The sequence below is a fragment of the Schistocerca serialis genome, chromosome 4 (assembly GCF_023864345.2).
Source record: "Schistocerca serialis cubense isolate TAMUIC-IGC-003099 chromosome 4, iqSchSeri2.2, whole genome shotgun sequence".
NCBI classification, from domain to species: domain Eukaryota; kingdom Metazoa; phylum Arthropoda; class Insecta; order Orthoptera; family Acrididae; genus Schistocerca; species Schistocerca serialis.
In genome coordinates this window covers 663,228,595-663,244,864 of record NC_064641.1, presented here as the reverse complement: position 1 = coordinate 663,244,864, position 16,270 = coordinate 663,228,595, and the positions used below count along the sequence as shown (strand labels likewise).

The following is a 16,270-nucleotide window of genomic DNA, read 5'->3' as shown; positions in this document are numbered from 1 at the left end:
GACAAAAGGCATCAACTGAGATGAAGTAAACCTCCTTTGATGTGCTCTGGAAGATTCAAGCTGCTGAAAGTCAGTATAAATGAGCCAATTTTTTGAGACCACCATCCATGGTCCACTCAACTTTCAGTTCTTCTTTGGTTTGGGTTGTGTTGATTTGGGGGAGGAGACCAACTGTGAGGTCATCAGTCTCATCAGATTCGGGAAGGACGGGGAAGGAAGTCGGCTGTGCCCTTTCAAAGAAACCATCCTGGCATTTGCCTGAAGTGATTTAGGGAAATAATGGAAAACCTAAATCAGGTTGGGCGGACACAGGGTTGAACCGTTGTCCTCCCGAATGCGAGTCCAGTGTGCTATCTTCTTTGGGAATGTCCACCAGATTTTTGCATGTCATAGTGCCTTTGCTGTAATCAATCGCTGTGTGGAGCTCAGTTTCAATGGCATATTCCCAAAAGGCTTTTCGCTTTCTGCAGGTTCATTGACTGTTGGGAACTGGAGGTTTCAACCAACTGTATCCCATTGTGCAACCACTTGACTAATGTTAACGTCTCCATGATGCCCTCTAAACCCTTTTGAATGTAAAAAGGGAAACTTTCTCAAAGGTTCCCTCTCTTCTATCAAAAATGCATTATAACCTGCAGCATGCATTCTGTTGTTAATTATTGAACTACTCTTGACAACTCCAGAATCTGGAATACTTGTCAAATGAGGACTCTTGAATGATTGGTTGTTGGTACATACCAGGGGCCCAACCATTCCACTGGGAGGAGGAGGAGGAGAAAATTTTGCAGGATCCATCTCGGTCCCACGAGCAGCTAGCGAAATAAGGGTATACCTAGAAAGAGCCCCGTAGGCCTAGGTAAGCCTTATAACACTAAGGTGCAGCACTTTCCCCACAGAATGCTTGCTAACAACTGTTCCACATCAACAGCCATGCATCCCATTGACGCACAGCACACTTTAAGATCAAGGACAATACTTACCAGTACCCAGTTCAGAACCCAGGGGTCACCAAGCCCATACGCAGCAAATGAAGGCTGAGCCCCTGAGGGCCACACATCTATAAACTGCATAGAGATGATGCTGTCATTACCAAACTTTCTTGAAGTAAATCTTTCACCTCACAAGTGACATGTGGTGTCACCCCTTCCTACCTTGAAAATAGTGGCGTGGTCACAATTTACTTCTTGCAAAGCTGGAATCACATGTTATACAAGTAGGTCCTTATAATGGGCAGATGTCACTGTACACCCAACAGGCTCGAGAGGTATCATCTCCTTGAAGAAAAACAGACTGAATATGGAGGAGCTTGTGAAACCTCACTACACATAAGCTGCATGCAGTGGGTGTTCTTGCACATCATGTGGCAGCATAGAATCCCATATGCTACAGTTCTGTGCAGTCACCGCACCATGCAGAGTAAAATGTGCCTCGTCCATATGAAGAATATTCCCCAACCATGTCACCCATTTCCATGGGTGTCAAAAAACAAAGGGTAAAGTGACAGTGTTGTAGCCTATCTTGGGGCTTCATTTAGTGCACATTCCGATGGTTGAGTCGTTTGGGGGAAGAGACCAAACAGTGAGGTCATTAGTCTCATCAGATCAGGGAAAGATGGGGAAGGAAGTTGGCCACGCCCTTTCAAAGGAACCATCATGGCATTTGCCTGGAGCGATTTAGGGAAATCACAGAAAACCTAAATCAGAATGGCCGGACATGGGATTGAACCATTGCCCTCCTGAATGCAAGTCCAGCGTGCTAACCACTGCGCCACCTCACTCAGTGGTGCAAATACTGAGTCCTGTACAGAAATACCAGAGTAAAATGCATCACAAAATCTTTCAAACTGTTGACCAGGTGAGAGGCAATTCCCATGACACGGCTCAAGCACTGGCTGCAGAATTTGAGGCATCTGTTATATAGTCTATTATAGGTACAGCCACTTCATCAACAACTGCCATGGGAATGGGCCACCTCCCTCTCCCTGCTGAACCATCTAATTGACCAGTTTTTCAGCTTTCTTTATCATATTCTTTAGCCCATTTATTGACACGTGGGTCTCTTCACAGTTGTTTCTGTCGGCGATATTCCCGCAATGCAGTACTACTGTTGCTGCCATTCTGATAGAACAATTTTAGCAACAGTGCATAATCTTTCTTCTCAATAGGCAATGCATTTTTCATGGAAAATTTCAACATTCTTAAACCTGTACACCAAAAGTCACCTCACAAAGGAAATCAACACATGTTGCCAAGCAACAAAACAGTATACTGACATCAAAACAGGAAACATTTCACATTCTGATGGCTTCCAGCACCATATTTTCACCTGCTAGCAGAAAATGGAACTATTACTTTCTTCAACATACTCTGTGAGCACACTTATTAATGAACCTGACAACACGTGAAGGACCATTCTGTACCTGCCACCACCATTTATCTCACATAGGGATCATGAAATTAACATAACAAAGGATAGGGCACATACAGAGCCATAGAGTTAATCATTTGCTCTTGCTCTTTGTAATACTAACAAAGTATGTCAATGACACACAAATGCCTTTTCTAAGGTAGACCACTACTCAATCAACAGATCAAAACTGGACGGAAAAGTCTTATTTTCTCATATTCTGTTCCACATTTGCATTCCTCACTTGACAGTCATACTTTAAAAAATCTACACAGTAAGCCTTCAAACATATCACAGAACACAATACAACTCTGCTCACATGAATATGTGGAGATTTTTCATTTTTTAAATAGTACTATTTTGCACATACGAAAGTTCTCCAACAGTTCCATTTGGAATAAAATCTACAATACTGGACTTTATAGTTTGGTCTCCCACTGAAGACTTCAGATATAACAAAAATTTAAGCCTGTAACGGATGCAATACACCACATAAAATATACATGAAGGTAAATTATCTTAGAATAACACTGCAGAGCATTGAAATATCTGTTTTAAACTCTACAGCACTTACCCATCACGGATCCACATACATATGTTCAATCCACTTTACAAACTTTACAATATGGCACAGAATAAACATTAGAATTTTGGTGTGGGGAGAGGGGAGGGATGCCACACTTGAACCCAATTACCAAAAAAATATTCACCAATCGATTCAATGTCATGAGACTACAGAAGTAATCACTGCCGAACTTCCTCTGAACTGCAACAACAAATTTTGTAACAGATTTTTTCTTAGTTACTAAATCTAATATACGCCACAGTACATACCGAATCGGACATCAGATCATCAAATGACAGGTCTATGACAACACGGACTTTGCATTTACTATTTGCCATTGTACATTTCTTCAGAAAGCTCCGTGATGGTCCTAGACTTATATTATTTAATCTTGCCAGCATTCTTCTCCTTTTCGCACGTTCTTTCTCTTGTGCCCTGCGAACAACAAGAAAATAGTCCTCACTACATCAAATAGCCTATCATTGACACAAAATAGAAAATGTCTCTAGGCCTGCTGTATTTGTATCATTATTCACGAAACTAGATTGTTTCACGTCTTGCAGTGCGGTAAATCAAGTTTCAGCAGTAGATACTTTATGTATCGCTTGTTTCTAAACACCATTCGACAGGGAACACACCAAAAACAAATTTTCATGAAGGCCTTGAGATCCGCAGCGATTTTCATTGTGCCGCAGGTAATGTTAAGAAAATGGAGCAAATCTGCAAAAATTTATAGATAAATAAGTTTCTATTCTTTAATTTTCGTTACCTCCTCTCCTTTTTTACTTCCTCCCACTTCTGTATCTTGAGAAGTTTCCGCATTTTCTTTTTGGATACGGCGTCCGACCAAATAATTTTTTTCTCATCCACTGAAAAATCATTACCACACGCTGTAGATTGAGCATAGGCTTTTAAATCTCCTATTTTTATGTCTTGCTCGATTTTGAATCTCTTAATGTCATGGTTATCTATTTCATTGGCTTCACGTTTTACTTGGTTATTCTCCACTTCTGAGAATTTTTGCTCAGAGAATTCGCAATCCTGAATGTCGGCGCATTTTTTATTGTCTTCCATATTTTGCTATTACTATTTTTTTTCACCACCTACCACAAATTATTTACTAACATCACAACATGTTTTCGTTGATGCGAATTTGTTCAGGCTAATCGAAAACGTAAGATCGATTCCATTGGCCACAGATAGCAAAGAGACTCAAATCCATGCTAAAATCGAAGGAGATCAACATTTAAGCCACAGTCTAAAGGCAGGTGTCCACAAGCATTTCTTACACGTGCTCAACCTCCCCCATTACTAAGCTTACATGCGCGTTAGCGTTTCCACACGTCAAAATGCTGCTTAGTGCTTACTCTTCGTCCATGCATTGGTGCCGACTCTAGCACCAACTTTGGCCAATATTTACAGGACAGCAAACACACATCGGACCCAACAATCAAGTGAATTTGTATAGGGCCATTGTCAACATAGAGTAGTATGAATAAAAAAGGAAGCATCCTCCGGAGAAGATTCTCAGAGCGAAAGAACATTCTCTGAAGAAGTTCTCAGTTTCGTATGAATAAAAAATTTGAAGCATATTCTCTGACGAGGGAGTTTCTTCTCGCTACCTCCTCTCCTTCTTTAAGAAGATTCTCAGTGTGTGTCATCTGCCGTGTCCGGCACAAGAACGCACGCACAATGTTACATTTCATTCAACTCGGTCAAGCAGGCAAACTATTCAGTGTACAAACATGGAACTGGCCTCAGTATGTTTTGCAAGAGTTGCACTGTGTTTCGATTTTACTTTTATGTGCAGCAAGATATTAAGTCGATTTCAGACAGTTTGCGGATGGATTTTCTCGCGATATTACAGAGTTTTCGTCATGTGGGGAAACGTTTTTGTTAATGAAGTTAGGTAAACACATCATGTGAACTAAATTTGAAGATTACATTGAAGTTACTAATATACATTGCTGAAATAACGCAGAAATTCTTGGAGTGTTACTTGGCTTTTATTGTTTCACTACATCCACAAAACATAATCAAATTATCAATCACACAAAAACTAACAAAATAATTTCAGAAAAGAACACGAAGTAGATAAATAAAAAAACCAAGAATAATCAGGAAACCAAAGGGGTTCTGTGCGCAGTCATACTCTGCTGCGTTGGAACGTCTCTGCTTTTAGCGCGACCACTCGAAATCACTGTTGTTCGTCACACAGCCACCCTGCTGAAAGTGCGGAGCACCCGGGACGTATGGGTACTTGAAGCGTACCCGCCGACCTGCTCGTGTGTGTCTATGCGGCACTTGCTCTGGCGATGTCTGCTGACTGGACGGTGGAGGCACAAGAGAAACTGTTTCCTCCGATATCCTCGGTGAAGGTCACGGTTAAAGCAGTCTCAAACATGATTATTGGATGTCTCTATAGGCCCCCTGGCTCTGCAGCTGTTGTGGCGGAGCACCTGAAGGAAAGTTTGGAAAATATTTCGAGTAGATTTCCCCAACATGTTATAGTTCTGGGCGGAGATTTTAATTTGCCGGATATAGACTGGGAGACTCAGACGTTTGTAACGGGTGGCAGGGACAAAGAATCCAGTGAATTTTTTTAAAGTGCATTATCTGAAAACTACCTTGAGCAGTTAAACAGAGAACCGACTCGTGGCTATAACATATTAGACCTTCTGGTGACAAACAGATCTGAAGTATTTGAAACAGTTAACGCAGAACAGGGAATCAGCGATCATAAAGCGGTTACTGCATCGATGATTTCAGCCGTAAATAGAAATATTAATAAAAGGTAGGAAGATTTTTCTGTTTAGCAAAAGTGACAAAAAGCAGATTTCAGAGTACTTGACGGCTCAACACAAAAGTTTTGTCTTAAGTACAGATAGCGTTGAGGATCAGTGGACAAAGTTCAAAACCATCGTACAGTATGCATTAGATGAGTATGTTCCAAGCAAGATCGTAAGAGATGGAAAAGAGCAACCGTGGTACAACAACGGAGTTAGAAAACTGCTGCGGAAGCAAAGGGAACTTCACAGCAAACATAAACATAGCTAAAGCCTTGCAGACAAACAAACATTACGCGAACCGAAATGCAGTGTGTGAAGGGCTATGTGAGAGGCGTTCAATGAATTCGAAAGTAAAGTTCTATGTACTGACTTGGCAGAAAATCCTAAGAAATTTTGGTCTTATGTCAAAGCGGTAGGTGGATCAAAACAAAATGTCCAGACACTCTGTGACCAAAATGGTACTGAAACAGAGGATGACAACTAAAGGCTGAAATACTAAATGTCTCTTTCCAAAGCTGTTTCACAGAGGAAGACTGCACTGTAGTTCCTTCTCTAGACTGTTGCACAGATGACAAAATGGTAGATATCGAAATAGATGACAGAGGGATAGAAAAACAGTTAAAGTCGCTCAAAAGAGGGAAGGCCACTGGACCTGATGGGATACCAGTTCGATTTTACACAGAGTACGCGAAGGAACTTGCCCCCCTTCTTGCAGCGGTATACTGTAGCTCTCAAAGAGCGTAGCGTTCCAAAGGATTGGAAAAGGGCACAGGTCATCCCCGTTTTCAAGAAGGGACGTCGAACAGATGCGCAGAACTATAGACCTATATCTCTAACATCGATCAGTTGTAGAATTTTGGAACACGTATTATGTTAGAGTATAATGACTTTTCTGGAGACTAGAAATCTACTCTGTAGGAATCAGCATGGGTTTCGAAAAAGATGGTTGTGTGAAACCCAGCTCGCGCTATTCGTCCACGAGACTCAGAGGGCCACAGACATGGTTTCCCAGGTAGATGCCGTGTTTCTTGACTTCCACAAGGCGTTCGATACAGTTCCCCACAGTTGTTTAATGAACAAAGTAAGAGCATGTGGACTATCAGACCAATTCTTTGATTGGATATAGGAGTTCCTAGATAACAGAATGCAGCATGTCATTCTCAATGGAGAGAAGTCTGCCGAAGTAAGAGTGATTTCAGGTGTGCCGCAGGGGAGTGTCGTAGGACTGTTACTATTCACAATATACACAAATGGCCTTGTTCACTCAGGCTTTTTGCGGATGATGCTGTAGTATATCGAGAGGTTGTAACAGTGGAAAATTGTACTGAAATGCAGGAGGATCTGCAACGAATTGAAGCATGGTGCAGGGAGTGGCAATTGAATCTCAATGTACACAAGTGTAATGTGCTGCGAATACATAGAAAGAAAGATCCATTATCATTTAGCTACAATACAGCAGGTCAGCAACTGGAAGAAGTTAATTCCATAAATTATATGGGAGTAGGCATTAGGAGTGATTTAAAATTGGATGGATCATATAAAGTTGATCGTCGGTAAAGCAGATGCCAGACTGAGATTCTTTGGAAGATTCCTAAGGAAATGCAATCCGAAAACAAAGGAAGTAGGTTACAGTACACTTTTTCGCCCACTGCTTGAATATTTCTCACTAGTGTGGGATCCTTACCAGATAGGGTTGATAGAAGAGATAGAGAAGATCCAATGGAGAGCAGTGTGCTTCATTACAGGATCATTTAGTAATCGCGAAATCGTTACGGAGAAGATAGATAAACTCCAGTGGAAGACTCTGCAGGAGAGACACTCAGTAGCTCGGTATGGGCTTTTGTTGAAGTTTCGAGAACATACCTTCACCGGGGTCGATAAACCTCGTCGATAAACCTTTGCCATATCTGGGCTGCATTTTTAAGTACAAAAGGCATATAAATGTGTTCAAAAAGGCCAAACGGGGTAGTTATAGCTGTCTTTTGGACGTCTTTGCCGCCACTGGAATTTGCATATGAGCTCTCGCACAATCCACTAAACTGAATACATGTGATCCCGCTAGCAAATTGTTAAACTCCTGTAAATTCGGAACCGGGTACTTATCTGGTATTGTCCTTGCGTTTAGTGGCCGGAAATCGCTACAAGGTCTCCATGTTTTATCTTTCTAGGGAACTAAACGCAACGGCGAAGCCCACGGGCTGTCAGACGGACAGATCATGTTTTCCTTCAACAATTTCTCAAATTCTTGTCTTGCTATTTTTAGGCGGTCAGGTGGTAATTTCCGTGGCCATGCAGACACTGGTGGACCTGGTGTGGTTTTGATGGAATGTTGCGTATTGTGTTTCACGTCTTTCGTCTCGTATTGTGGAGTAGCGATCTCGAGAAAGTGCTGAAACAGTTGCGTAAACTCATTTGTGACGAATGCTACTCGCACCTGCTTCATGGGATAAGGTGCTTTGGTGCCTCTTGTACTGCAACCGGAAGTATTGTCGATTAGACAGCCATTTCTGACATCAGGCAGAAAGCTGAAATTCGCGAGGAACTCTGCTCCTATTATTGGTGCTGCTCCATCAGCTACAATAAACTGCCACTGATATCTCTTCCTCAGTCCGAAATCTAACGTCAGAGTTATTTCACCAAATGTCTTAATCTCCGAGATGTTTGCTGCAGAAAACTGTAAGGGCATGGGCTTCACACGAACGCGTAACATCTTGTGCGGGTATAATGAAGCATTCGACCCTGTGTCTTTGAGGAGCTTGCACCACGAAAGTTTGTCTGCCACAGAGAGTCTGTACGAGAATGAATTGTTTCATTGGCACTATAAATACGAGGGTGAGTCAAATGAAAACCTTGAATATTTTTAACATATTATTTATTGTGCAGAAGTGGTACAAAGCTGTATCACTTTTCAACATAATCTCCCCCACGCTCAATGCAAGTCCTCCAGTGCTTACAAAAAGCATAAATTTCTTTAGAAAAAAATTCTTTTGGTAGTCTGCACAACCATTCCCGCACCGCTCTTCATCAGAATGGAACTTCTTTCCTTCCATTGCGTCTTCGAGTGGTCCAAACATATGGAAATCACCTGGGGCAAGGTCTGGTGAGTATGGTGGATGAGGAAGACACTCAAAATCCATATCTGTGATTGTTGCAACTGTTGTACGGGCACTGTGGGGCCGTACATTGTCATGTTGCAAAAGGACACCTGCATCTCGCTTTGATTTGATTGCAGGCCGCAGATGGTCTTTTACGAGATCTGTGTATGATGCACCCCAACAGTGGTCCCTCTAGGCATATAATGCTCCAAAATGACGCCTTTTTCATCCCAAAAGAGAGCGACCATAACATTCCCTGCTGATGCTTCTGTTCGAAACTTCTTTGGTTTTGGTGATGAGGAATGGCGCCATTCCTTGATCGCTCTCTTCGTTTCCGGTTGGGGAAAGTGAACCTAGATTGCGTCCCCAGTAACGATTCTTGCAAGGAAGCCCTCACCTTCTCGTTCAAAGCGCCAAAGAAGTTCTTCACAAGCATCAACACGTCGTTCTCTCATTTCAGGAGTCAGCTACCATGGCACCCATCTTGCAGACACTTTGTGAAACTGGAGCGCATCATGCACAATGTGGTGTGCTGCCCCATGACTAATCCGTAAACATGCTGCAGTGTCACTCGGCGATTTTCCTTCACTATGGCTTTAAATGCTGCAATGTTCTGTGGAGTCACAACTCGTTATCCCTGACCTGGACGAGGAACATCTTCCACTGAAGTTGAGAGGTGGCATGAGCCCCCTCTCATATTTCTATCTTACGATTCTCCTCTCTAATTGCATGCGGTGGAAAGTTGCTATTCCTTCACACGCGGACTTCCCACGCAGCGTCTCTCGTCACCCAGGTGGTCCGGTGACAGGCGGGATCTGCTGATCTCTAGAGGGTTAAGCCGACGGGTGGGAGGCAGTCGAGTGAATGCTTTCCAGACGCCGACATTGTCAAGAGACACGCCCGCCGGGGCCTGAAGTAGCGGCTGGGCTAGAGGTTCCGTTACTTCGCAGAAACTTAGCGAAAACACTTTCTGGCGGGCTACCAGCGAGGCGTGGGAATGACTTGTGTACCCAGGCAGTTGTGGCGGGAAAATTCCCGCGCTTTCTGCAAAATAGTAACTGTGATTGGCTTGCTCAGGGCATAGCTCCGTGACGTAGCAAAATCAGCGCAGAAATTGGCGCCAAGAATCTCCATTGGTGGAATGGTAGTGCTCCGGCAATGGGGTGGAATTTTCCGCCGGTTTTCGAGTTGCTGATTGGAACGTTTAACCACGGCCACTGTCGTGGGGGCGGGAATGTTCTGTGTTCGGCCTGTACGGGTGCTCTTGTGGGCAGTGGGCTCTCGCCTTTCGGTCGAGGACGTCGAAGCAACCAGCCATCGCCTACGGTACGCCAGATCGTGTTCTGGCAGTTAAGAAGACAGTTTGGTAATGTATGTCCGCAGCACCGGCAGATAGGGATTTTCCTAGGTGATAATCAGAGCTCAGCAGAGCGCGCCTGTTCGTCTTTTTCTAACTTTGTTCTGTCTTGAGTACCAGCAATTAATGTTGTGTTAGTTGTGTGTCTCTCTTGTGATTTGAGTAGCAAGGAATCGGCTCCACATACCACTTCGTCTTAAACCTCACAATCTAGTTTAGGGACAACTTCACCTTTACATTGTTTGTATGAGTATCCAATTTGAGCCAATTTTATGTACTGTAAATGTTTCATGTGTTTTGGTTTAGTATTTTGTGTTTAGTCTTAATAAATCATATTGTTATTTTGGACAGAACTTTCATTCTGTTAATCGGTAGAGCAAACCTATCATTCCTCACTATGTTAATGAAACCTTCGTTTATTTAACTTATTTATCAAATTAAATTATTGCAGGTGCCAAACTCTTTTCTACTCCACTTGCAGGGTTGATTACAGTCAGTTCGCGTATATTTTTTAGTCCTTGTGCAACAGCAAAAGTCGGAGTTAGAATAGGGGGGAGGGGGGGTTTAGAGCATCATTTACATATGTAGATTCTAGAATTTAGTGTTAAATACACTGCTAGCCCCGGCAGCTCGCATAATATGGCGACCCTTAGCCTCGGATCTTTCCTGTGAATCGTTGATAAGCAAGTATTATTAGTAGTAGGGACATTCAGAATTTTTTTTGCTTAATTTTTTTATTGATTAATGCCCAAGTTTTTTTTCTGGTAGTTCCGCGTTTAGTTTTAAGTAGCGGCGCATGATTACAGTTTTTGTTTTCAGTGTATATATTTTTGGTTTGTTCATTGTTTTTGTGTTTCGTTGATGTGGTGTCCGTACCACATCGCACTTTGTCGGATTTGTGTGCGGTTTCTGTACCACATCAAATTGCGTTTGTGATTACAGCGTTGGAACAGCGTTGTTGAAATTTTATGTTTATGTGTAAAAATACAGGGAGTAGATTATTTTTACTGTGTATTTGAGATAAATTTTGTTTCTCATGAATGATCACGAGAAGTAAGGCACGACTATTAGTGAGCGAAGCTAAAACAAAAGTGGATACTATAATGGATAAGGGGCACATTACTGATGGGGATAGGTTCGGAGGTGAGATGGGCACATTTTTAGCAGGACAGGACGACAGGGTCATTGATGAGGAAGGTGATTTGGACGCGATCTCAGAGCAGCGTTGCGGCCGTGATTATGATAGTGAAGTAGAGGATGAAACAGAGACAGGCACACAGGTCGAGACGGTAGCAGAAGTTTATAATCAAACGAACGAGAGCAGACAGGGGCTAGCTCGGCCACGTCAGAGCTCTAGCGCCCAGGTATCCAGAGTTACATCACCCACGTTTGAAGAGGATCAAAAAGATGACGTAAACCCAATACTGAGCTTCCTACGATCAATGAAAGAAGAAGCTGACGAACAATGTAAGAAGGAGAAGGAAGAAGATGAGAAACAACGTAAGAAGGAGAAGGAAGAAGATGAGAAACAACGTAAGAAGGAGAAGGAAGAAGCTGACGAACAACGTAAGAAGGAGAAGGAAGAAGATGAGAAACAACGTAAGAAGGAGAAGGAAGAAGCGGACGAACAGCGTAAGAAGGACACTGAGGCAATAATTTCGCATATAGGAGAAATTCTTGGGGAATTACTAACAATAAAGAAAGAATGTGGAGAAGCAAAACAAATGTCAATGGTAGCACAAAAAGTAGCAGGCCTAGCCAGAACGGCAGCAACAGGGCAATGAAAATCGCAAAAGTAACTTCTCAACTCGCAGGTCGCTTGCGACGTGCGACACAAGCCCACTCAAAATCCCTAGCGTTCTTAAAAACCCAGGGTAATATTGCGGTTACGAACATCACGAAACGAATGAAAGAAGTAGAGAGTCGGATAGCAAAACTAGAGCGAAACGGGCACAAGAGCACTGCGCGTTCGAATACCAATAATGGAGTACACAGAATTGTGTCTCCGAGGAAAAGCCTGCCGTGCTCTAGCCCAGTGACAGAGTGCGGAACTAACAATGCACACGCAGAAACACCTAGTCATAGCTCCAATAATTGTAGCCCACTTAGGAGAGTGAATTCTGAGTACCACTGCCACTGTGATACAGAGGTAGCACATCACAGTTATTAGCAAGATAGATCAGGACACTCAGCAGACGTGCAAGTATCGGAAACGAGTGACAACACCAGTGCGAGGATCGGACAGGATTTTGATCACAATCACTTCCTGTCGATACTAAAATTCCAAAAGTTCAGAGATAATGGAGGGTCGATGCATCCCAAGAGCTGGGTGATGCAGTTTTCAAATTCATTACCGTCATCATGGCCAACCCTGGCAAAATTAGAATTCATGTGTGGACACATCCAAGGCCAAGCCGCGGAAAAGATGCGGGGTGTGGCAGCGACGTGTCAGACTTATCAGGAATTTGTTGATGCGTTCCTGGGGATCTACTGGTCAAAGGAAACGCAAGACAGGATTAAAGACGAAATAATATTTTGTCCTGAACTGGAAGTGTCCGGGCATAAGAGCGCAACCAAATTTTTTGATGATTTACTCAAGAAGAATCAGTTTTTAGATAGTCCATATAGCAAGGGAGAAATCATCAAATTTTGTTTTTCCAAATTGCCTGTTAGGTATCAACAGACACTTGTCGGCAAGTGTGGATCTGACATCGAAGCATTCAAGAGTCTATTGCGCGAACTCGAAGTAGTCTTCGATAAACAAGACGCAAAGGACAGGAAGAAGGCGCAAAATAACAAATACCACGGGCCAGCAAGGGCAGACGACAACAGATCGCATAATCGCGCTCATCAGTTAGGAAACCAGGGTTACGGAAATCAAGGTTACGCAATTCAAGATTATGGAAACCAGAGACACGGAAACCAGAACGTCAGGGAACAGGGTCAATCTAGACAAGGAATCTGGGACAGGAGGAATAACGAACGGCGAAGCGACCGTAACTGGAGAGAGCGAAATCAAGGACCACAGGAGAACCAGGAGATTGAAATTAGACCTGCAAATCCTAAGGCACGTCAGAGGAGGGGGGGTCTGACAAGGGATTGGCACTAGTCCATAGGACTCCACCACATCTCTCACACAAAGAAGTTCGTGGAATAATAGTAGTTTAAGTGGTGTACATAGTAGAATAGGCAAATATATGAACCTTTCTTCGGGGAACAATTATCGTTGCATTAATAGATTAAGATTGTTAAAGTATTAACACGCTGCGTTTTCTCGCATAAGAATTTACTGCTGTTAACTTTTTTTTGTCTATGTTCGGGATCTCCTCTGTCGTTGCGATAAGAGGCTCTACCTTTCCATGAGCAATGTTTTTGTCCTTTCCTATCTGGTGTCCATGTTAAGGGATAAAGATGAGTGACGAGATGTCGCACAAACGGGCGCATACAAGAACGTGCTCTTAGAAGCGTTCTGAGAAGTCGTGATACGCTCCATAGCGGCCACAACCAGTTCGTGAGACGTTCATACCAATGCTTGCAGGCACGCGTCAGTGCACTGCAAGATTGTGGCATATTGCGTGATTTCGAGGATGAATATAGGCAGTATAGTTTTTGCAGAGCTGCGCCAGCATCGTTGTCTTGCAAGTCGGGCTGAACCTGTGAGCGTTTGACGCCAATGGTGCCCTAGACGATAGAAATGCGGGCATAAAGCCTACCATGCCAATGTGCAGGTTGGGGATTTAGCGTGCTGCTCGTGACTGTCACAGATGAATAACCAAGGAATTATACTTGGAGATTCGTGACATACTCTGTAGCTGGCGTGTGTTGGGCGACTCAATCCGCAACAGGAACCAGTCCTGGCTTGGTCATATTACATTGCCTCTGGAAAGGTGTGCCTTGATCGCGAATACTGCATAACATAGAAAAAGAAGTTGCAACTATAAATTTATTGTCCTGTATAGCCATGGCTAACCCAGTCTCTGGAGTTTCAGTGAGGCGTAGTGAGAACTCGGAGACCATGTCGTATGGCGCGCACATCACTGTCGTCAATAGCGGCGAGCAGCGAGACATCTCAACGTAACAGGAATTATGTAAGAGTATTGTATAAGGTAAACAAAAAAAAATAATAAATAAATAAATAAAAAACGGTACGATATACTAGGATAAGTTAAACTGTAGGATTTAACAATAACTAGATTAATATTGTGGGGGTTTTTCTACCACAAGTGTTTGGCGCGCGCCTGTTGGGATGTTATTTTTCAGGTCATCAAATCACAGACCCGAGATGGAGGGACGACTGGCGAGCGAACGTAGAATAGTTGCATGTTCTTTATAGCTCAGTAAAACTTCAGCCTGCATAATAACATAATTTATTCCGAAGACATAGAATGTAGATCATTGGCATATGGTAGTTAATTCTTGAGCATGTCTACTGTCGATCTATATAAGTAATAGTAATATTGGTGCGGGCCCGCACATTTAGTTGTTCATCCATTACATAGCATCAGTTATCACACACCATGTACGATACTGAGATCGGTCTCTACACATATATCAAAATAAATTATTTCCATGTCTAGATTAGGTGTTATAATGATAGCTACAGATAAATAACTATAAAAGTAAAATAAGAATGTCTGAAATGACAGACCATCAATGTGTCATTATGTAAATTTATTATAACATAGAAGGTCATGGGAAAAAGTTAGGCATAAGATTTTTGTCAGAACTGTGCAGATGACGGGTATCGTGGCAATGCAGAGGCCAGCCAGCGCTAAAACAAGAGGTCTTCGGCTACCTGCAGGAGGGCGAGCGTCCGGTCCTGCAAGCTGACAGTCACCGGGCCGTATACCTGAGGGATTAGGCGGGATCCTCGCCGGGCCACAAGCGAAAGTGAGGCTGGCCGTTGACCCTGACACGCGACCCACACGCGACAGCCTGCTAGCTCTCCAGACGCGGCAGCCGTTTGGAGGGATTCCCTGCGGCAGACCACGTTGTCGTGAGTACACGAAGAAGATCACATATCGTGTCAGAACCTGCGCCTCATGTGCCTCAGGACAGAAAGGGACGCTCTATACTCACCTGTTTGGGTTTTTACAACTCACTAGCATTGGCCGATCTGCATACACAAAGCAGTATCGTGCCACACTAACAAATGTATGGTCTCATTTCTAACTTCTCCTCTCTATTAGAGAGCAGTTTTAGCAATCGTCGCTCCTAGTTCGATCCTGTATGGATGACCTCACACACTTGTGGAGTCACTCCACGTGCCATCATCCCTCGTCGAACTGCAATATTGGGAAACGTAAAGTACTGTCCAGCGAGAGAAGAGACCTAGACTAGTGATGTATCCCAACAAATAGACCTCAGAGACAATTAATCGACGTGAGGAGAGCCTATCACTGTGTCTTCCTACTGTACTCCCGTGATCATATGCGTAGGTCTTGGTGCAATCTCAACAGAGTACTGTAGATGCTCCAGAAGACCCTATTGCCGTTGCAACAACATAGTAACAACACCCGACGTTTAGCCCTATGAGATGTCAGAACTGTCGAATTTGTGAAGTACTTCGAATATTTCTAACAATGTGATTTAGTGCCTCATTCTCAGCACAGTCGTGAACTTTGTGCAATGTGCATGCACAACTTGATGCCCCATGAACCTTGTTTTTTTTCTTAAATTTCTTTCTCTAGTGTTGTTTTTGTAATGTATGTTATACCTTGTATGTGTTTGTGTTTTACACTGTAATTCTTATTACAAATTACTGTATTGTTCTCCACACCATGTTATTTTTGTATTTTGTATTTATTGTTGTGTGTATGCAAACAGTGTGCCTGAAGTCCCCATAAACTGAAGCAGATACCACCACTGTCATTGGGAATGGACCATCAGTTCAGGGAACATTTTGTAAAGGTTATTCTTGCTGCAGGGAGACAGAATGAATCGGAGGTTGTAACTAGATTCTGAAAGCTCACAAAGAGATTGTTAACTTAAATAGTATCATGTGTGAGTGAGTTCAGGTTAGTTTCATGATTCAAATTGTTGTAAAATCTTGGGCATT

The 16,270-nt window shown here is 43.0% G+C and overlaps 1 protein-coding gene across 2 annotated transcripts in view; it reads right to left on the bottom strand.

Moving 5' to 3' along the window:
• LOC126473135 (tRNA methyltransferase 10 homolog A) overlaps positions 1 to 4,259 on the bottom strand; it is a 37,136-nt gene extending 32,877 nt beyond the window's left edge. The window contains exons 1-2 of one of the 2 annotated variants that reach the window (XM_050099992.1): positions 3,741 to 4,259; positions 3,241 to 3,406 (exon numbers count right to left, since the gene is read on the bottom strand). In XM_050099992.1, the coding sequence (XP_049955949.1) occupies positions 3,241 to 3,406; positions 3,741 to 4,045 (471 nt within the window). In that variant the 5' untranslated portion in view covers positions 4,046 to 4,259. The remainder of the gene's footprint in view (positions 1 to 3,240; positions 3,407 to 3,740) is intronic. The other variant, XM_050099994.1, reaches the window with a different exon arrangement.
• Positions 4,260 to 16,270: the final 12,011 nt, after the last annotated feature.